The 23,468-nt window shown below is 44.1% G+C and overlaps 1 protein-coding gene across 13 annotated transcripts in view; it reads left to right on the forward strand.

The window, feature by feature from the left end:
• The window catches only part of BTRC (beta-transducin repeat containing E3 ubiquitin protein ligase), a 180,457-nt gene that overhangs the window by 36,884 nt on the left and 120,105 nt on the right, over nucleotides 1-23,468 (forward strand). For 8 of the 13 annotated variants that reach the window (XM_059661148.1, XM_059661142.1, XM_059661145.1 and 5 more), the window contains one exon: nucleotides 22,492-22,599. The exons of the other annotated variants lie outside the window; for them this stretch is intronic. In XM_059661148.1, the coding sequence (XP_059517131.1) occupies nucleotides 22,492-22,599 (108 nt within the window). The remainder of the gene's footprint in view (nucleotides 1-22,491; nucleotides 22,600-23,468) is intronic. 13 annotated transcript variants of the gene reach the window in all.

The raw sequence follows: 23,468 nt of genomic DNA on the forward strand, positions 1-23,468 counted from the left end.
CTGCTGATGTGAGTTGAGATCCCTCCTCTTTATTGCAAAGTAATATTTGGATTGTATCCTGGAAATTTTTAATATTGTAGGACTGAGTTTTGTTTAAATCATATTGAAAATGTTGATGTTTTTATTTTATCAGGCTCTCAACCCAGTTGAGTTCAACCTACAAGTTCAAATAGCCTTCTGTGAGATTGTGGTTTTAATTTCTATTCCACTTTTAAAATCTTTGCAATGCTATTGAAATTTGTTCCATGTGTGCGCCACCCAGTGATCAGTCTGGGATCTAGATGGGAGTCTATCTTGTAGTTCAGTTCTCAAAGTCTTTGGCTTGCTTCTTTGGGTCATAACCACATATGTGAAGCGTGTAGGTGAGCATAGTTCATAAATCACTTTATGGGCTTGCCCTCCTGAGTGCCTCCCTCTCCACTATCTCCCCAGTACTATCTAGTTCCCTGCCACTCCCTTTTTCTGTCTTCCAGCCAACCAGCTGGACCCTTAACCTGCTCTACATGAATAGTTACTGCATGAGGGGATAAGTGATAAGAGGATAGAGGGGGAAAAACAACAATTAAGTTTTGCCTCAGTCTTTTAGAATCACAATTCCTCTGATCAAAGGGAGTTTTCTTCAGAGTTTTTGGCTTCTGTGGGCCCCCCTACTTCTACAGTGACTTTTGATCATGGGATTTTTAGAGAAAATAAAGAGAACTGTAAAAGAAAGGAAAATGGAAGATTTTCACCATTCTCAGAGTATTAGGATACTTCTGTATTCTTTGGCCAGAACTAGAGGGCTTGTCCTGGATCTCTCTTTGTCTTACACTGGTATCTACTTTTGGGTTTCATGCTGCAGTGTAGACTGGTAGATACGGAAATAATTTTTAAAAATATGGTAAATTTACTGTTGGTTCAGTGTTGTATTGAAGTCTTTGTCCACAACCCACCCACTGCTGTTAACTTTTCAGAGTACTTGAACAGCTGCATCTTGCATTTTGTCCATTTTTAGTAGTTGTATTCAGAGGGAGATAGAGGAGGGAGTGTGCTTATTCCTTCTTAACTGGAACCAGAACCCCTTCTAGTTGCTTTTTTTTATTATCTGTTAAAAAACCCCAAACATGGGGTCCAAGCATGCAACCTGGGCATGTGCCCCCACCAGAAATAGAATGTGACCTCCTGATTCATAGGTGGATGCTTAACTACTGAGCATGCTGTCCAGGCCTCTAATTGCTTTTTGATACTAATTTATAGCTCATTAACAATGTATTCACAAGTTTAGTCCTTTGAAATTTGTTGTGTACTTGAAAACAACTGCAGTTGTTGGGTACAGTATTCTAGATAAGTCCTTAGGTCGAGTTCATTAATTGTGCTCTTCAATTATTTTTTGCTTATCTGTCAAGTAGCTGAGTGAGGGGTGTTAAATCTCAAGTTATGATTGTAGATTTGTTCTCTTTAATTCTATTTATTTTGCTTGTTAGGATTGTAGTTCTTGATGAATTGACCTCTTTATCATTATGAAGAGGCCCTTTTTATTCCTGTTAATATTTCTTGTTCAGAAGTGTACTTTGATGTTAATGTAGCCATTTCAGTTTTCTTATAACCTTTTATGATATCTTTTTCAAGCTTTTACTTTTATCTGTATATATTAATATATATAGTTGTGTCTTGCTTTTTAATTCAGTCGAACAATCTGTGTCCCAATGTTTGGGCTTGTACTGTCCAACAGAAATGTTAGCCACAGGTCCTAACCAAGTATATATTTTAAAATTTTCTTATGGCCCTAGCTGGTTTGGCTCAGTGGATAGAGATGTCGGTCTGCAGACTGAAGGGTCCCAGGTTTGACTCCAGGCAAGAGCACATGCCCAGGTTGTGGGCTTGATCCCCAGTAGGGGGCATACCGGAGGCAGCCGATCAGTGATTCTCTCTCATCATTGATGTTTTTATCTCTCTCCCTCTCCCTTCCTCTCTGAAATCAATAAAAATATATTTAAAATAAGATAAATAAAATTTTCTTATAATCACATTAAATAAAAGAAACTTGAAATTTTCATAGTGCTTTTTATTTCAGTATAGTTTAAGTATCACTTAAACATGTAATCTATATAAAGTTATTGAGATATTAAGTCTGCAAAATCCAAAGTGATTTTACAGTTAAGCACATCTCAGTCTGGACTAGCATGCTCAGTATCTACATGTGACTAGTGATCACTATATTAGAAAATGTAGGTTACACCATTTATATTTAGATTGTTAACATTTAGTATGGTTAAGTTTAAATCTACCATTTTGTTTCCATTTGTCCCAACTGTTCTTTTCTGCTTTTGTTTGAAATTTTCCTGCCCTCTTTTAGATTATATTTTAGTATTCCATTTTGTCTTCTCGGTTGGCTTATGAAGTACCTTTGTTTTAGTGGCTGCTCTAAAGAGTACAATATGCACGTTAAAATATTTATTGAGGTGAAATTCACATAACATAAAATTAACAATTCTAATATGAACAATTTAGGCCCTGTGAGTTTGATCCTTGGTCAGGGCATATAAAAGGATCAACCGGGCCCTAACCGGTTTGGCTCAGTGGATAGAGCGTCGGCCTGTGGACTGAGGGGTCCCAGGTTCGATTCCGGTCAAGGGCATGTACCTTGGTTGCGGGCACATCCCCAGTAGGGTGTGTGCAGGAGGCAGCTGATCGATGTTTCTCTCTCATTGATGTTTCTAACTCTCTATCCCTCTCCCTTCCTCTATGTAAAAAAATCGATAAAATATATTAAAAAAAAAATCAACCAGTGAGTGCATAAATAAGTGGAACAACAAATTGATGTTTCTCTCTCTCTTTCTCTCTTCCTCTTTCCCTCCCTCACCCCCTCTCTAAAAATTAATAATTTAAAAATTTTTTAAACAAAAAATAAAGTTGCTGAACCTTTAGCAATGTAAGAGGGTCCCAATTTCTCCACATCCTCACTACAACTTATTTTCTGTTTTTGTTAATGCTTTTTAAAATTGTAGCTTCAAATGCTTTTGAGACTGGATAGGACTTTAAAGATAAAGCTCCTTCCAGTCTATCTGGATCTCCTGGCATGCTTCTCTCCTGAAATATCTAGATGACTCTGTGTTTTTGTTTTTGTTTCAATAGCTATCCTAGTGGGTGTGAAGGGCACCACCTTGTGGCTTTGATTTTCATTACCCTATTGACTAATAAAGTTGAGCACCCTTTTTATGTGCTTGTCCATTTGTGTGTCTTCTTTGGAGACATGTCTGTTCAATTCCTTTGCCTATTTGTTAATTGGATCATTGTATTGTTGAGTTGTAAAAGTTCTTCATATATTCTGGATATGCGATCCTTGTCAGGTATATGATTTGCAAAACAATATGTATCTTTATTTTATTTATTTATTTTTAAAAATATATTTTTTTCTTTCAGAGAGGAAGGGAGAGGTAGAGAGAGATAGAAACATCAATGATGAGAGAGAATCATTGATCGGCTGCCTCCTGCACACCCCACATTGGGGATCAAGCCTGAAACCTGGGCATATGCTCTGACCATGAATCAAACCATAACCTCCTGGTTCATAGGTCAACACTCAACCACTGAGCCACACCAGCCAGGCAACAATATGTATTTTTAACTTATTACCACAAACCTCCTTGAAATAATCTTTTACTTCATATATATTGTACTTCCATTTCCTCCTTCTATCTCTGTGTTATTTTAATGTTTTGTTTCCAAATATGTTTATTATGACTATTACTAGAGGCCAGTGCACAGATTCATGCACGGGTGGGGTCCCTCAGCCTGGCCTGTGCCCTCTCGCAATCCAGAATCCCTCATGAGGAAGTTGGAGTGCCGGGTTTTGGCCCAATCCCTTCAGGCCAACCTGCGTTGATCGGGCCAAAACCCTCCACACTCAGACATTCCCCCAGAGCAGTGGTTCTCAACCTTCTGGCCCTTTAAATACAGTTCCTCATGTTGTGACCCAACCATAAAATTATTTTCGTTGCTACTTCATAACTGTAATGTTGCTACTGTTATGAATCGTAATGTAAATATCTGATATGCAGGATGGTCTTAGGCGACCCCTGTGAAAGGGTCGTTTGACCGCCAAAGGGGTCTTGACCCACAGGTTGAGAACCGCTGCCCCAGAGGGATGTAGCAGTGCTGTAGCGGCAGGCAGCCAGGAAGGAGCCTAAGCCGGGCTGGGCGCAGCTCCACTGCTGCTCATCCCGGCCTGCTGCGCCTGCCGCCACCGCTCAGTAGAACTGCTGCAGAGGCGGGTCAGGCTCCCACCACCGCAGCTGCACTCTCCAGCCATGAGCCTGGCTTCTGACCACTCCACCAGGTAGCAGGTCCTGCATTGAGCATCTGCCCCCTGGTTGTCAGTGTGTGTCAGAGCGACTGGTTGACCAGTCGGTCATTCCTGTTGTAATGGTCACTTAGGCATTTATATATATACTAGAGGCCCGGTGCACAAAAATTTGTGCACTCGGGGGAAGGAGGGGGTCCCTCAGCCTGGCCTGTGCCCTCTCGCAGTCTGGGACCCCTCGGGAGATAGCGCCCTGCTGGCTTAGGCCTGCTCCCGGGTGGCAGAGGGCAGGCCTAATCCCTAGGTGCAGCCCCTGGTCGGGCTCAGAGCAGGGCCGATTGGGGAGTTGGGGCGCCGCCCCCTGTCATGCACAGAGCAGGGTGGATTGGGAGGTTGCGATGCCACCCTCAGTCACACTCAGGGTAGGGCCGATTGGGGGGTTGGGGCACCACCCCGTCACACTCAAGGCAGGGTCGATGGGGAGGTTGCGGCGCCACCCTGTGTCACGCACAGAGCAGGGCCAATAAGGGGGTTGGGGCATTGTCCCCTATCACGCACAGAGCAGGGCCCATCAGGGGGTTGAGGAACTCCCCCCTGTCACTCACAGAGTAGGGCCGATAGGGGAGTTGGGGCACCGCCCCCTGTCACACACAGAGCAAGGCAGAAGAGGGGGTTGGGGCACCGCCCTCTATCACCCACAGAGCAGGGCTGATAAGGCGGTTGGGGTGCCGCCACTCTCACACTCAGGGCAGGGCTGATGGGGAGGTTATGGCTCTACCCTGTCACACACAGAGCAGGGCCCGTGGGGGGGGGGGGGTTTGGGGCGCCGCACCCTGTCACCCAAAGAGCAGGGCCGATCAGGGGGTTGGGGCGCCGCACCCTGTCACACACAGAGCCGCAGGGCGATCAGGAGGTTTGGGCGCTGCCCCCTGTCACGCTGATCCCGGTGCTGGGAGGCATATTACCCTTTTACTATATAGAATAGAGGCCTGGTGCATGGGTGGGGGCTGGCTGGTTTGCCCTGAAGGGTGTCCTGGTTCAGGGTGGGGGTCCCCACTGGGGTGCCTGGCCAGCCTGGATGAGGGGATGATGGCTGTTTGCAGCTGGTCACACACCCTTCAGGGTGGGGGTCCCCACCGGGGTGCCTGGCCAGCCTGGATGAGGGGATGATGGCTGTTTGCAGCTGTCACACACCCTTCAGGGTGGGGGTCCCCACTGGGGTGCCTGGCCAGTCTGGGTGAGGGGCTGAGGGCTGTTTTCAGGCTGGGACTGAAGCTCCCAACTGCTCCCTTTTTTCTTTTTTTCTTTTTTTTATTCTGGGCCAGCTTTAGTTCTGGCTCCAGCTCTGAGGCCTCTGCTGCTGAAAGAAGGCATCTGGTTTGTTTAGGTTCTATAATCGAAACTCTGTATCAACTCCAGCTCAGAGATCCCAGCTCGCTGAAAGCTGGTTTCTGGGGTTTTGTTTAGCTTCCATATTTGTAACTATGTTTCAAACTGCAGGCTCAGAGGCCGGCAAGGCAGGCGGGGAACGTTGGAGTCCTCCATCACTGAAGCAAGCAAGCCTCATGTTAGTTTCAAGCTGCCTGGCTGCCGGCCGCCATCTTGGCTGGCAGTTAATTTGCATATCTCGCTGATTAGCCAATGGGAAGGGTAGCGGTCGTATGCTAATTACCATGTTTCTCTTTTATTAGATAGGACTAGAGGCCCATTGCACAAAAATTTGTGCACTTGGGGGGATGGTGGGTCCCTCAGCCCTGCCTGTGCCCTCTCGCAGTCTGGGACCCCTCGGGAGATAACGCCCTGCTGGCTTAGGCCTGCTCCCGGGTGGCAGAGGGCAGGCCTAATCCCTAGGTGCAGCCCCTGGTCGGGCTCAGAGCAGGGCCGATTTGGGAGTTGGGGCGCCGCCCCCTGTCATGCACAGAGCAGGGCGGATCAGGAGGTTGCGATGCCCCCTGTCACACTCAAGGCAGGGTGGATGGGGAGGTTGCGGCGCCACCCCCTGTCACGCACAGAGCAGGGCGGATCGGGGTTGGGGAGCTCCCCCCTGTCAGGCACAGAGCAGGGCTGATCAGGAGGTTGGTGCAACTTCCCCTGTCTCAAACAGAGCAGGGCGGATAGGGAGGTTGTGGCCCCGCCCCCTGTCATACACAGAGCTGCAGGGTGATCAGGGGGTTTGGGCGCTGCCCCTTGTCATGCTAATCCCGGTGCTGGGAGGCATATTACCCTTTTACTGTATAGGATAGAGGCCTGGTGCACGGGTGGGGGCCGGCTGGTTTGCCCTGAAGGGTGTCCTGGTTCAGGGTGGGGGTCCCCACTGGCGTGCCTGGCCAGCCTGGGTGAGGGGATGATGGCTGTTTGCAGCTGGTCACACACCCTTCAGGGTGGGGGTCCCCACTGGGGTGCCTGGCCAGTCTGGGTGAGGGGTTGAGGGCTGTTTTCAGGCTGTTTCCCAACTGCTCCTTTTTTTCTTTTTTTTGTTATTCTGGGCCAGCTTTAGCTCTGTCTCCAGCTCTGAGGCCTCTTCTGCTGAAAGCAGGTATCTGGTTTGTTTAGGTTCTGTAATCGAAACACTGTATCAACTCCAGCTCTGAGATCCCGGCTCACTGAAAGCTGGTTTCTGGGGTTTTGTTTAGCTTCTATATTTGTTACAATGTTTCAAACTGCAAGCTCAGAGGCCTGCAAGGCAGGCGGGGAACATTGGAGTCCTCTGTCACTGAAGCAAGCAAGCCTCATGTTAGCTTTCAGCTGCCTGGCTGCTGGCCGCCATCTTGGCTGGCAGTTAATTTGCATATCGCTCTGATTAGCCATTGGGAAGGGTAGCGGTTGTACGCTAATTACCATGTTTCTCTTTTATTAGATAGGATAGACTAGAGGCCAGGTGCACAAAATTTGTGCACTGGGGGTGGGGTTCCCTCAGCTCAGCCTGCCCCTCTCACAGTCCGGGAGCCCTCAGTGGATGTCCTACCGATGGTCACAGTCTGGCAGCAGAGGCTTGGAGCAGGTATCCCGTGTGTGTGTGTGTGTGTGTATGTGTTTGTGTGTCTGTCTGTCTGCTAGGGCCTGCCCTCAGCCGCGCCACGTAGGCTCGAAGCAGTTGCCGTGTGTGTGTGTGTGTGTGTGTGTGTGTGTGTGTGTGTGTGTGTCTCTCTCCCCACTGGGGGTCTGCCTCCAGCCACATTGGAGGCTCAGAGCAGGCACTGTGTGTGTGTGTGTGTGTGTGTGTGTGTGTGTGTGTCTGTGTCTGCTGGGGGCCTGCCCCTAGCACACCATGGAGGCTTGGAGCAGGAGCCCCTCTGTGTTGATCTCTCAGGCTCCTGGCCTCCACTACATGTTGTACTCTCCCTTGAGCTATGGCCAGGATGGGGCTGCTGCTTGCAAGCCGGGCTTTCCTGCTCCTGGATCGCCATGGCGACCGGGGAGCAGGCCCAGCTTGGAGCTGCCCACAGGCCGGGCTTGCTCTCCTGCTCCCGGATCGCCATGGCGACCGGAGAGCAGGCCCAGCTGGGGGCTGCCCGCAGGCCGGGCTTTCCTGTTCCCGTATCAGGCCCAACTTGGGGCTGCCCACAGGCCAGGCTTGCTTTCCTGCTCCCGGATCCTCATGGCGACCGGGGAGAAGGCGCAGCTGGAGGCTGCCCACAGGCCGGGCTTGCTTTCCTGCTCCCAGATCAGGCGCAGCTGGGGCTGCCTACAGGCCTCACTTTTCTACTTACCGGTGGCCGGATTACCACAGCGACCCAGGGCCCAGCAGCACTTTCCTGCTCTCCAATAGTCATAGGGTCCCGGCTGGGGGCGGGGCTTAGCAGTGCGGGGCTTAGGCGGCATGGGGGTCCCGGCTGGGGGCTCAGGTGGCACACAGGGGTCCTGACTGGGGGCGGGGCTTATGCCCTGCAGCCCAGGGCTGCACATGGGGCCTGGATGGCAGCTCGCGCTGTCCCGCCCTGCCTGTCGTATAGGATAGAGGCCTGGTGCACAGGTGGGGGCCGGCTGGTTTGCCCTGAAAGTGTCCCGGATCTGGGTGGGGGTCCCGCTTGGGTGCCTGGCCAGCCTGGATGACGGGCTGAAGGCTGTTTGCAGCTGGTCACACCCCCTTCAGGGTGGGGGTCCCCTCTGGGGTACCTGGCCAGTCTGGGTGAGGGCCTGAGAGCCGTTTTCAGGCTGGAGGGCAACTTAAGCTCCCAGCCTCTCCTTTTTTTCTTTTTTTTTTTTATTCTGGGATTTATTTACCTTCTATAGCTGTCAGTGGAGCTGAGAGCTGGCTCCAGCTCTGAGGGCTGATAGGAGGTTTCTGGGTCTGTTTGGCTTCTATAATTGAAACTCTGTTGCCATCACAGCAGCTCTAAGCTCTGAGGCCGAAGCTGGCTGAAAGCAGGTTTCTAGGTTTGTTTGGCTTCTATAATTGAAACTCTGTTGCCATAACTGCAGCTCTAAGCTCTGAGGCCAAAGCTGGCTGAAAGCAGGTCTCTGGAGCTTGTTTAGCTTCTATAATTGCAACATAGTTGCTTAGAGTGCAGCTCAGAGGCTGGCAGCGGCAGGCCAGGAACATTGGCTTCCTTTGTCACTGGAGCAAGCAAGCCTCCTGTTTGCTTCAGCTGCGTGGCTGCCGGCTACCATCTTGCTTGGCAGTTAATTTGCATATCCTGCTGATTAGCCAATGGGAAGGGTGTCAGGGTTATGGTCAATTTGCATGTTTCTCTTTTATTAGATAGGATAATTTATTTTTGCCTATATTGTTTATTATTTTTATTTTTAAAATATATTTTTATTGATTTCAGAGAGGAAGGGAGAGGAATAGAGAGATAGAAACATCAACGATGAGAGAGAATCATTGATAGATTGCCTCCTGCACACCCCCTACTGGGGGTTGAGCCCGCAACCCAGGCATGTGCCCTTGACTGGAATCAAACCTGGGACCTTGCAGTCCACAGGCCGATGCTTTATCCACTGAGCCAAACCGGCTAGGGTTATTTATTATTTTAAAAATAACATTTAAAAAGAGAATGATTTTTAAAATATTTACCCACATATTTATATTTCTGGCACTTTTAATATTTTTCTATAGATTGTATTATCATTTTCCAAATATATTTTATGCTTCCTCCAAAGCCCTGTCCCCTGATTTTTTAAAGGGAATACCAATTATACATATGTTGGACCACTTGATTATTTCCTGTCGGTCACTGAAGCATTTTCAATTTTTCCCCAGTCTTTTTTCTCTTAGTGCTTTATTTTGCATATTGTTATTTCTTCAAGTTCACTGATCTTTTTTTTCTACAGTGTTTAATCAACTGTTAATCCCCACCTCAGAAAATTATTATTTCAGACTGTATATTTATTTTCTGGAAGTTTTATTCCATTTATTTTTTTATATTCTGTGGTTCTCTTAATTATATATGCTATTCTAACAGCTATTTTAATGTTTTGGTCTGCTAATTTCATTATCTCTGTCATTTATGGATCTGCTTCTATTGACTGAAATTCCTTCTCATTATGGGTTACATTTTACTGTTTCTTATCTAGTAATTTTAGATTTAGACATTGTGAATGTTGCATTATTCAATATTTGTATTTTATTATCTTTTTAAAAGAATATTGTTTATTTCAGCCAGCAATTAAGTTTCTTGCAGATCAACTTAATGCTGCTGTGAATTGATTTTACGCTTTACTAAGTAGGTTACTATGTAACCTTTATGCTAGTGTAGCATATCCATACCAGTGAAGTGTGAGCTTTCTGGGGTTCCTACTGAATATCCCAAGTGTTAAATTAGGCTTCTGCAATCTGGCTGGTCAGAACAGAAAAGTTCCCCAGTTCTGTGTGGGTCCTAGGAGTTGTTGAGCTTATAGCTCCCTCATAGTTCTTACTGACCTTTCTTCCTGTTCACTAATTCTCACTTGATCTGTTTTTAAGCTATTCTTTTTTGTTGTTGTTATTGTTAATCCTCACCCGAGGATATTTTTCCCATTGATTTTTTAGAGAGAGTGGAAGGGAGGGGGGAGACACAGAGAGAGAAACATCAATGTGAAAGAAACGCATCCATTAGTTGCTTCCTACACATATCCTGACTAGGGCTGGGAATTGACCCTGCAACAGAGGTACGTGTCCTTGATTGAAATTGAACCTGTGACCCTTTAGTCTGTGGGTCAATGCTCTAACCACTGAGCAACCTGCGAGGGCTAAAAAAATTTTTTTTAAACTGGGCACCTTGTACTTGATGGGCTCTATACTCCAATTTTTGGCTCCTTAGCACCATGAAATTGCTGAAATATGCTTCAGACTTGATTTTTCAGCATCCAACTCTACATGTAAAACCTGACTCAGCAAGTGCCTCAGGGGGAATTGTCAGGATTTTGGCCTCTCAAGTCTTGGCTGCATTAGCCTTCAAATAGTTTTCTATATTTTATATTTATTTTTTTCTGCATGAAATTTAGCCTGATAACAATTACTACTCTACCCTGGCTGGTGTGCTTCAGTTGGTTGAGTGTCTTCCCATGCACCAAGAGGTCCCGGTTAGGGCACATGCCCAGATTGCAGGCTCAATCTCCAGTAGGCAACTGCAGGAGGCAACTGATCGATGGTTCTTGCTCATCGATGTTTCTCTTCCTTCCTGTCTCTCTCTAAAATCAATAAACATTAAAAAAAACAATTACCACATCATAGTAAAAATGAAAACCCCAATATATTTTTCATTAATTTTTCATATTATTTTTAAACATTATCAAACTTACAGAATAGTTGCAAGTAAAGTGCGGTTAACATTTTTCCCATAAATCATTTGAAGTAGGCACTACATGAGATATTATCACTCCTAATTTCTTTGATGTGTGTTCAAACAGGAACATTCTCTTATACAATCCAATAAAACCATCAAAAATAAGAAAATTAATATTGATACATGACTGCCAACTAACCCATAGACTCCATTCAAATTTTTCTAGCAATCCCAATAAAGGTCCTTTATAGCAAAAGGCCCTAGTCCAGAGTCACATGTTGCAGTTAGTTGTCATGTCTCTTTAGTCTCCTTCAGCCTGGGGTAGTTCTTTTTTTTTTTTTTTAATATATTTTATTGATTTTTTACAGAGAGGAAGGGAGCGAGATAGAGAGTTAGAAACATCGATGAGAGAGAAACATCGGTCAGCTGCCTCCTACACATCCCCCAGCGGGGAAGTGCCTGCAACCCAGGTACATGCCCTTGACCGGAATCGAACCTGGGACCTTTCAGTCCGCAGGCCGACGCTCTATTCACTGAGCCAAACCGGTTTCGGCTGGGATAGTTATTTAGTCTTTCCTTGACTTTCATGACCGACATTTTTAAGAATTACAGGCCAGTTATTTTGCAGATTGCATTTTAGTGTGGGTTTTTCTGATATTTTCTTATGATTAGATGCAGGTTATGTATCTTTGGCAGTAGTATCACAGAGGTGATGCTGTATTTTTTGTATTGCATTCTGTTAGGTGACACATTATTTTAATTTGTTTCATTATTGGTGATGCTGATCACTTGACTAAGATGTCAGCCAGGCCCAGCTGGTGTGAATCAGTGGTTGAGTGTCAACCCATGAACCAGGAGGTGATAGATTGATTCCTGGTCAAGGCACATGCCTGGGTTGGGGACTCAATTCCCAGTGGGAAGTGTGCAGGAGGCAGCCAATCAATGATTCTCTCTCATCATTGATGTTTCTATCTCTCTCTCCCTCTCCCTCTCCCTTCCTTCTTCTGAAATCAATAAAAATATATCTGGAAAAAAAAATGCCAGCCAGGTTTTTCCACTATAAAGTTACTGTTTTCTCCTTTGTAATACGTATTATGTGGGGAGACATTTTCAGACTATTCAGGTATCATATTCCTTATCAAACTTAACTTTCAGTTTATTCTTTATACCATTAATGGAGTGATGGATATCTACTTTATCCAGTGGTTTATTGTATTATCTTTTTCTGCATACCAAAATACCACAAATTTAGTGGCTTAAAATAACATACAGTACACATTATTATCTTACAGTTTCTTTAGGTCAGGAGTCTGGGCATGCCTAACCTGGGTCCTCTTTTTCAAGGTCTCTTACAAGGCTGTAATCAGGGTGTTGGCTAGGGCTGAGGTCTCATTTGAAGGCTTGATTGGGGCAAATTCACTTCCAAGTTTACATTGTTTTTGGCAGAATTCCTTTTTCTCAAGGGCTGTTGGACTGAGAGCCCTCAATTCCTAGCTAGCAGTCAGCTGAAGGCCACCCTCAGTTCCTTGCCACATGGACCTCTCCCATATGACTGCTTGCTTCATAAAATATGCAAGACAAGAAGGCAATAGAATCTGTTAGCAAAATAAAAGTTACAATTTTATGTAACCTAGAAGCACTGGGGCAGGATTACACAAGGATTATAAATACCAGGAAGTGGGGCATGTTAGAGTTTGCCTGCCACAAATATAATCTATAGAGGCCTAGTGCATGAAATTTGGGCATGGGTAGAGTCCCTAGGCCTGGCTGGTGATCAGAGCCGATCAGGGCCTTCCGGCTGCTGGCCAGGGCCTCCTTTCCCTGGCTGCCGGCTGGGGCCTTCCTTCATTCCGCGCCACCCCCTGGTGGTCAGCACATGTCATAGCGAGTGATAGAACTCCTGGTCTCCTGGTCAAACCGCTGCAGGGACATTTTGCATGTTAGCCTTTTATATATATAACTAGGGGGCCGGTGCACGAAATTCGTGCACTGGGTGTGTGTGTGGGGGGGGAGTGTCCCTCAGCCCAGCCTGCCCCCTCTCACATACTGGGAGCCCTCAGGCGTTGACCCCCATCACCCTCCAATCGCAGGATCGGCCCCTTGCCCAGGCCTGATTTCTCTGGCCTAGGCGTCTGGCCCGGGCAGCGGGGACCCGCAGCTGCAGCGGCCCCGCAATCGTGGGCTTCGCTTTAGGCCCAGGCAAGGGACCTCTAGCTCCTGGGACTGCCAGCTTCGACCGTGCTCAGCTCCCATCGCTGGCTCCACCCCTACTTCCTGCTATCACTGGCCAGGGTGGCAAAGGCGCCTGATTCTCCGATCATGGCTGGGGGGCAGGGCAAAGGCGGCCCCAGGGCCGCCTTTGCCCTGCCCCCCAGCTCTTAGCTCCCCCTGGGTTTCCAATCACTGTCAGTGGCAGGGGGCTTCTTCCTGCTTTCCCTTTCGCCTCCCTGCATTGTGCCTACATATGCAAATTAACCGCCATCTTGTTGGCAGTTAACTGCCAATCTTAGTTGGCAGTTAATTTGCATATAGCCCTGATTAGCCAATGAAAAGGGTAGCTCGTACGCCAATTACCATTTTTCTCTTTTATTAGTGTTGATTATCATTATTTATTTTGATTTTCCATCTGTCCCAGATTTAGCCTGTGAGAGCCTTTCATGTTGGCCATGTCTCCATTACTCTGAGTACCACAAGAAGGTATTCTAAGTGTAACTTACATTTTCCCTGCCCAAGCCTTGGAATCAGCCATTATTCTAAGGAACTCTGGTACTCTGTTAGTGGAGATTGATTTTGAATCATTAAATGTACTCATTGCTATTATGTTGTTCCTGTTACAGGGTCTTCTCAACGATAGAGATGTTTGTATGTATCTGTATACACCATTTACCTAGATTTCTGTCTATATTTATACAGTAAGCTTTGAGTTCACAGCAATATCTTCAGTTTTAGTTTAGCAGCGTAGTATTCATTCTAGTTTTCTTCCTGTTTTTATAACTCTTCTCTGATTATGATAAACCTTGCTCTCATTATCCTTAGTGTTTGATCTGCCCCCTTATTTAATCCTATATAACTCATCTCCTGTTGCTGACACAGCTCCCTTTTTTTGTTTGTTTGTTTTTGTTTGTTAATCCTCACCATTGATTTTTAGAGAGTGGAAGGGATGAGGGAGAAAAGAGAGACATCAATTGGTTGCCCTCTGCACTCACCCCAACTGGGTCTGGGGATTAAACCTGCAATCCAGTTATGTTTGATGCCCTTGACCGGGAATCGAACCCGAGACCCTTCAATGTGCTGGCCAGTGCCCTAACCACCGATCCACACTGGCCAGGGCCGTGTCTAACTTTTTAAGTGTCATTTTTATGTGGCACTATCCTAGGTTATCAGAATATCTAACTTTGAATCCCATTTTTATCACATGCTAGCTACCCATCAACTTTTAGTAATTTATTTAACCTCTCTGTATCTTATTTACCTTGTTAGATTGTTTGACAGATGAGTAAGTTGGTGACTTGTGAAAGCTTTATCCAATATACACACTTTCCAGTCTACTAAGATCAGTCACAGTAAAGTAACCAGTGTTATTTTATCCATTTGCCACTGTTCCAAAAACCAAAAAATACTTTATTTCTTCTGTGCTATGTAGCTCTCACTGATCTCTTACCTTTCAGCACACATTTATTGAGCATCTACTATGGCCAGATACTGGAGATTTTAAAAAAGGTAAGCTATGACTCATATCTCTGAGGAATACATTCTGGCAGAGGAGGCAAACACATGTAATTGTATACAGTAACAAGTCTTAAAATAACAGCTTGTGTCTGAACTTTTTAAAAAATTAAAAATTTTAACTAAACTTTTATAACACCTATTATCTAACACAGTTTAATACATTTCCTTGTAGTTATTATTTGTGTTAGTTAATTTATCTCCTTAAAATAGAGTGTAAACTACTTGAGAACAGGTCTTTGTAGTGGCGAATCTATGGATTTTGAGAGACTAACACATTGGGGTCTTATTTCTGCCATTGACATTTAGTCACTGTAATTTCTCTGATTTTGAGTTTACTTTCTCATTAAAGTGAAGATTTTTAAAAATGTATATTTTATTGATTTTTTTACAGAGAGGAAGGGAGAGGGATAGAGAGTTAGAAACATTGATGAGAGAGAAATATTGATCAGCTGCCTCCTGCACACCTTCTACTGGGGATGTGTCCACAACCAAGGTACATGCCCTTGACCGGAATCGAACCTGGAACCTTTTAGTCCGCAGGTCGACGCTCTATCCACTGAGCCAAACCAGTTAGGCTAAAGTGAAGATTTTAATAACACTTTGACAGGGTTGTAATGATTAAGTGAAATAATGTATTTAAAGATTCTAGCACAATATCTGGCGAACACTTTTTGCCTGATCAATTTTGGTTCTGTCTTCGTACTCTATCTGTGTCCATTCTGGTAATGAACAGTAAATTTTATTGATGAAGGGTGGTGGAGGGAGGTAGAAGAGGGTAAAGGACAAGGAGACTTGACTTTGGGTGGTGAACATATGATACAATATACAGATAATGTATTAGAGAATTGTATACCTGAAACCTGTTTTTATTAACCAATGTCACCCCAATAAATTAAATACAATTTTTTGAAAAAGAAAATAAATTTGATCGATGGATTTATTGATTCCATGGTCTGTAGTTCATAATGCCTTTCCAGAACATTTTGAAATGTAAGTGGCATTCTTGGAACCCTGCTGTTGGTAACCCCTCTGATGACACTTGATTTTTTTCTTTTGTACTTGAAGTTTTTAGATCCTTGATTTTAATTGTACCACAACCTGTGCAATAAGGTGCAGCTATGATTATCCTCTATGACAGGTGGGAGTTTCATTTTTAAAGTGAGTGAACTAAATTGGAATTCTTAAGAGGCAATTATTGAATTTGTATAGGTAAAGTCTGAATGTATTATATGGCTTATGGAATACTGTAGTCCTCTTGGCCTGAATTTTTTAGTTGATATAGTAGTGAAAAGGGAATTCTTCTATTCCATGGCTTAAGGATACATAAACTCTCACTGCAGCAATCTTTTTATTGTTGATTATTATAGCTTCTATTACTCCTAAAAGTTGACCAACAGGGACCTGAATTTAGGAGATTTTGTCATTCAGCTTTCATATAGTAAATGCTGAGGCCAGCCCTTTGCCTGCAGGGCCCTTTATCAGTGAGGAGGAACTGTGCCTTCTCTCCAGGCAGCCAAGTAGAGGGAGGAGTCAAGTTTTTTAGTGTTCTCTGTGAAAATGAATTCCTGCTGTTGAACCTGATGGGCACTAGATACTACATTCTCCTTGAAGCACTGGAAGACCTTTGTCACAATATTTCATTCTCTTTTTCTCATTCTTTCAAGTAGAAAACAAGTTCCAGCATTTCAAAAATGCGGTGTATGCTTTTTAAAAGGTGGTAAACTCATTCAGTTGGGTAACATATGTCAGTTGTAATACATTATTATATTCAACTTTCTTTGATTTTGCAAAAGAGAGTTAATTGGGGTGAAGTTAAGTGGAATATGAGCTGAAGAAGCCAGTGTGTGCTGTGTATGGCTGGATTTGTGTAGGATGGGGGGTGCATGTATGATCCAAACTTTGTGGTAACTTTTGAGATTGCATAGGAGAAACATTTAAGGAATTCACAAGTCCTTTAACAGTTAATAGAAGTTAAATATTTAAACATGAGAACGTAGTTGCTGGATTGCAGCTTAGTTTAGAACCTGCTTTTTTTTTAATTAAAAAAATTTTTTTAGGTTTATAAAACCTTAGGAATTTAAATATAATTTGCAAGGAGAAGGAAACTTTTTCAGCCCAAATTTTAAGTTGAAAACTGTGTATACTTTTGGGGCATTTTAAAGGGGGATTATTTATTAAAATTGAAGGACAGAGTGGTTAATCGTCACCCAAGGATATTTTTCCATTGATTTTTAGGGAGAGTGGAAGAGAGAGGGAAAGACAGAGAAACATCTATGTGAGAGAAACACATTGATTGGTTGCCTCCTGCAGGTGCCCTGACCAGAGCCCAGGCCATGGAGGAGCCTGCAACCGAGAGGTATGTGCCTTTGACCAGAATCGAACTGGGACCCTTTGGTCTGCAGGCCAACGGTCTGTCCACTGAGCCAAACCGGCTAGGGCTGTTATACGTCTTTATCAGAAATTAACCAATTAGGATGGCTCTGAAATACAGGGCGGGGCAAATGTAGGTTTACAGTTATTCGTATGGAAAACAATACAATCTATATTAATAAAAGCCTAGGTGGCCCTCACACATGACATCATCACAAGATGGCCTCCATAAGATGGCCGTGCATACAGCGGAGGTGGGGCCCGGTAGCCACTCCATGTGGTGAGGCCTTGGGGTCCCACGACTCCATGTGGTGCGGAGAAGGCCAGTCCCGGCGTCTCTGCTACCTTGCGTGGAGGAGGTGGGTCCCGGTGGAGGAGGCAGGTTGCAGCAGGGGAGGGCAGTGGGGGCAATCAGTCTGGCAGGGAGAGCAGTTGGGGGTGATCGGGCCAGCAGGGGAGGGCAGTTGGGGGCGATCGGGCCAGCAGGGGAGTGATTAGGGGGTGATCAGGCTGGCAGGCAGAAGTGGTTAGGGGCAATCAAGCAGGCAGACAGGCAGGCAAGCAGTTAGGAGCCAGCAGTCCCGGATTGTGAGAGGGATCCCAGATTGCAGAGGGTGCAGGCCCGGCTGAGGGACAACTCCCCCAGCCCCGTGCACCAATTTCATGTACCGGGCCACTAGTAAATAATACAAGAATAAACTATGTTTCTCGTACTCACAACTGTAAACCTATGTTTGCCCCACCTTGAATATAAAATACATAGGAATAGTAACCACAGTGGCAACCCTTTCCACTCAGTTACTTATTAACCAAATGTCCTTTGATTTTCTTTTCTGTAGAAAATGCTCCTACATGTGAAGATAGAAGGAAAAAAGATGTAGAAGTTATACCCTATTCCATTAATTTTGTAATTAGATTTTTTCCTCAATGTTTTAAAGTAGCATTTACCAGTAGGGGTAAGATTAATTGTTACAATACAAACCAATTTGAAAATTGGTTATGAAATTGAGCTATAATATATAAAATCTTATGGTAATGTGTAGATCTGACTATATTCAAGTGCAGTTTTTATATCCACACCAGTTGTCTTGTAATAATCAGGAATGTATCCTCTGTGTGGTATTTACAAGTTAATGCTATTTTAGAAATCACACCAGTATATCTAGTGGCTTTCCTGGGTATATGTGGCTCATTATTAATTATAACTTTAATTTGAAATTTTAGTTCAAGGGGATGGGATAAGCCCTTTCAAATTCTTAGTTAGGAGTTTTGATGGAAGCTAGAGATGACTGAATGAGGGAGAATATTAAGATGAGTTATAGCAAGGAAAGTCAGATGATAATTAAGCAAGTACATACTACAAAAATAACACAGGATCTAATATAAAATGAAGGAGACAAACATTTAAAAGAGGAATGCCTTAAAAACTTATAAAGGAACTTTCACAAATACAAGTAAATATGCATATTTTAATAAAAAAGAGAAGCTCATGCAAGTGGCTTCAGTATGGCTAGAAGTGTTTGAGCCATCTTCCTCTTGAGAAGGGAATGGGGAGGAGTGACAGGTTACCTTCCAGTGCCTACTTCATTATTTTCTTTTTCTTCTTTTGTATTTTTTTCTCCCTTTTTGTATACTCTTCTCCCTCTTCCACTTTTCTCAAATTCAGTCTCTCCTTCAGAATGAGACTTTCTTCTATCTAACACACACAGAAGTAATTGCTTAATAAAGTGTATATTGTCTCTTATTAACAACGAGAGAAACTTACAACAAATTTCTTTTACATTAACAAATCCTATCTAATAAAAGAGAAACATGGTAATTAGCCATACCTCCGCTACCCTTCCCATTGGCTAATCAGGGCGATATGCAAATTAACTGCCAGCCAAGATGGCGGCCGGCAGCGAATATGAGGCTTGCTTGCTTCAGTGACGGAGGACTCCAACGTTCCCCGCCTGCTGCTGCCGGCCTTTGAGCTTGCAGTTTGAAACATTGTTACAAATATAGAAGCTAAACAAAACCCCAGAAACTGGCTTTAAGCCAGCCGGGATCTCAGAGCTGGAGTTGAAACAGTGTTTTGGTTATAGAACCCAAACAAACCAGATACCTGCTTTCAGCAGCGGAGGCCTAAGAGCTGGAGCCAAGCCTCAGAGCTAAAGCTGGCCCAGAATAAAAAAGAAAAAAGAAAAAAAAGGAGCGGTTGGGAGCTTCAGTCACCCGCCAGTATGAAAACAGCCCTCAGCCCCTCACCCAGACTGGCCAGGCACCCCAGTGGGGAGTGGGTGACCAGCTGCAAACAGCCATCATCCCCTCACCCAGGCTGGCCAGGCACCCCAGTGGGGACCCCCAGCCTGATCCAGAACACCCTTCAGGGCAAACCAGCCGGCCCCCACCCGTGCACCAGGCCTCTATCCTATATAGTAAAAGGGTAATATGCCTCCCAGCACCGGAATCAGCATGACAGGGGGCAGCGCCCAAACCCCCTGATCGCCCTGCGGCTCTGTGTGTGAACAGGGGGCGGGGCCACAACCTCCCAATCTGCCCTGCTCTGTTCCTGCGAGGGGAAGGTGCCCCAACCCCCTGATCACCCTGCAGCTCTGTGTGTGACAGGGTACAGCGCCCCAACCCCCTGATCTGCCGTGCTCTGTGTGTGACAGGGTGCGGCGCCCCAACCCCCCCCCCCCAGGCCCTGCTCTGTGTGTGATGGGGTAGAGCCATAACCTCCCCATCGGCCCTGCCCTGAGTGTGACAGTGGCGGCGCCCCAACCCCCTTATCGGCCCTGCTCTGTGGGTGATAGAGGGCGGTGCCCCAACCCCCTCTTCCGCCTTGCTCTGTGTGTGACGGGGCGGTGCCCCAACTCCCCTGTCGGCCCTACTCTGTGAGTGACGGGGGAGCTCCTCAACCCCCTGATGGGCCCTGCTCTGTGCGTGACAGGGGGCAGCGCCTCAACCCCCGGATTGGCCCTGCTCTGTGCATGACAGGGGGCGGCGCCCCAACTCCCCAATCGGCCCTGCTCTGAGCCTGACCAGGGGCTGCACCTAGGCATTGGGCCTGCCCTCTGCCACCCGGGAGCAGGCCTAAGCCAGCAGGTCGTTATCTCCCGTGGGGTCCCAGACTGAGAGAGGGCACAGGCCGGGCTGAGGGCAAATTTTTGTGCACCAGGCCTCTAGTTTAAATATAAAAGAATTTAAGGTTGAGAGAGTATCACTTGAATGTAAAGGATTTTTGTCTCTCTTGTTCATTGTTCTATCCTTCTACCTAGAACAGTGCTGAGTATAAGGAAGATGCTCAATAAATCTTGTTGAATAAATGACTGAAACATTACTTAGAAATATTTAATTTCATTTACTCACAAAAGTTACTTTAGTGAAGAACTTAATGCTTCCCAGTCAGAGGTAAGGGGATTTGAAAAAATGTTAAGGTAGTTAATTAGCTAGAGTGCTAGGCCAATTGGAAAGACAGAGAAGGTGAATTAATACCTAGGCAGTGGGGAAAGGTCAGATTAATAGAGTGCTTGGATTTCATCCAATAGATACAGGGAGGCTTTATGAATTATTGACCAGAGTGACATAATAACAAAGTGAATACAGTTATTTTATTTAGGTGCTGTTTGTAAAATGGATTGTAGCTTGAGGTAAAGAATTAACATTGGAAACAGTGAACAGTGTTAGGAGATTGTTGTAGGACAGTGATCGTGAACCTATGACACGCGTGTCAGAGGTGACACACGAACTCATTTTTTTGGTTGATTTTTCTTTGTTAAATGGCATTTAAATATATAAAATAAATATCAGAAATATAAGTCTTTGTTTTACTATGCTTGCAAATATCAAAAAATTTCTATATGTGACACGGCACAGAGTTAAGTTAGGGTTTTTCAAAATGCTGGCATGCTGAGCTCAAAAGGTTCGCCATCACTGTTGTAGGAGTTCAAAGCAGTTTAGCTGTTTTGGTTAGTATGTTATCTGCTGATACCTTTAGCAGATACCCTTCTTTGAAGTGTGATGTCTCCACTTTATGACCTATGGCTGGATGGAGTCAGGAGGAAGAGTTCTACACTGAGAAGCAATAGGGTAGGATTCTAGTTCCTACTTCTCTACTTTCTAAATTCATGATCATGGGTAAATACTTGGACATCAGTCATCTAAATTATAAAACGAGGAAGTAATGATCTGAAAGACCACATTATTTTTTGGTGTCCTTACTATTGTTATGTCAGTTATAGATTGTGTGAATAATGAATACTCTATTTTGTTTTCTAATATTAATTCTTGCAACTAGAGTATTTTAAGAAGAGAAAAGCCCCATAATGATATTTAGTATTTCCAAACTTATAAAGGCTAGTATTATGTGCATCGACTGCTATATTTTAAAATATGTATTCCTGTTTTTATATGTGCTATTATTGGGTATTTAAATTTTTTAGGATTACTAGACTGTAATAGTACCCAAGTTGACGAACAAAACTTCAGCCTGGGATACTTTTAAAGAAAATTGAAGAATATTAAACTTCTAAAACATAATGTGTTTTGTAAAACTATAGGAGCAATAACATTGTTTCATTAATATTACTAGAAATCATAATTTCTCCCTTATTTTGATACTAAATACACTATATGTATATTTACTTTCACACATACATTTTTGCTTAGAAGGTTTTAATACCAGCAGCATTGGGGTTCTCTCTCTCTTTTTTCTTTTTTCTTTTTCTTTTCTCTCTTTCTCCTTTCTTTGCTGCTGTATTCCCTTCTGTTTGGGTTGTTTCTTGCCCTCCCTCCCCCCACCCCAACCCCCTTTAATCTATCTGGAAAGATGAAGAGGCAACTGCTATGGCAACTGTGCATTTTGGTTAATGAATAGCAGACTAACAAGATACATAAAACATATGCAAATTGTACAGAGTTGCTGTCAAAGCTGGAGGATAATACTTTTTCTTCTAAAAGTAAAACACTTTAATTTTCCTTCGTATTTTGTTTTATAATTTACCATTCCTAATATTGAAATGCTAACATGAACTATTTCTTTTTTTTGCTTAGTCTGCACAAGATTTCACCCTGTGATGAATTTATAGGGATGAGTTGAGATGCATAGAGGAAAAGAATTGATTAATTAGGTTAAGAATTGGATTTCCTTTACACTCACACAGAGAAGAACAGAGATAAAAAGTTTTACTAAATATTTTGGTTTTGACCTATAACCTTTCTCCCCTTGCTTTTTGGCAATTAGTGCTCCTTTTGAGTCTCTCTGTGGGATTAGAACTAATAAGTAGTATTTTCTTGAAGATGTTTCTATCATAAAGGGCAGCTACAACTGGAATATTGCATTCAGCCTTGCCTTGAAAATTCCTGTAATCTGTACCATCCTGTCTCATACTGTCCCATCTCATAGTTGTCCTCTCTCTGCAGTGCTCTATGCCCAGGTCTCTGTGGCTGGGCTGCTCCAGCCTGGCGGACAGCATGCCTTCGCTGCGATGCCTGTATAACCCAGGGACTGGCGCACTCACAGCTTTCCAGGTACTTTCTCTGTCTCTGTGGGTTATTTGCGGGCTTCAGTGTGTGTGTCTAATTCATGAGTGTGTCCCTCCTTCTTTTCCATGCTTTACTTATGTTCACCTTTTCTCCTTCATATTGTCTTTATTTCACGTCACTCGGTACTCTTTAATGATTAATTTCTAATGTAGATCCAGATTGATTCACTCTTAAGACATTTTTATTATCATGATTGGTTTGTCAAAGTTGACATAGCACAACTTTTCACTATTGGTTTTCATATCTAGCAGAAGTATGATAGTGAATTTTAAAGTAATCTCAACAAATAGCATTTGATATGTAATGTTTGCTCTGGACCTACATAAAGATAAGTAATGTAATTAATCACTTATAGCCAGTTGCTCAAATACCTTCTTATGTTTTTCTTATGATTACCAGAAATATAAAGTGCTCTGTCTGAGTGTCTTCTGGTTACTATACTACTATAAATTATATGTATACACTTTTTTTTTTTTTTTTGTAAGAACTGTGTCTATATCTTAGCAGGTCTAGTTTCAAGGTAGAAAGGCCTTTAAGACCTTTGAGTACAGAATTCAGCTTGAGACAAATAAACTGATCTTGCATGGACCAACAGATTCTAGTTCTCTTCAGCCTTTCTTAGAGGCCATAAAGGAATTTCTAGGATGTGAGAGAAAACTATAGAGAAAGAGAATGGGAAAATTTGTAGAGGAAAATGGAAGAGCTTGGTGCCCCATTGTTTACAGATTAACGTACCATATTTGGCGGTTTTCTTGGCAGAAGTGTTATCTATCCACCTTAGGTATTTGGAATTTGTGTTTAGCATTTGATACATAACCAATTAGTGTTTTTATTTGTTTTTAATCTATGTAGCT

Source organism: Myotis daubentonii, chromosome 13 (genome assembly GCF_963259705.1).
Source record: "Myotis daubentonii chromosome 13, mMyoDau2.1, whole genome shotgun sequence".
In the NCBI taxonomy this organism is placed as follows: domain Eukaryota; kingdom Metazoa; phylum Chordata; class Mammalia; order Chiroptera; family Vespertilionidae; genus Myotis; species Myotis daubentonii.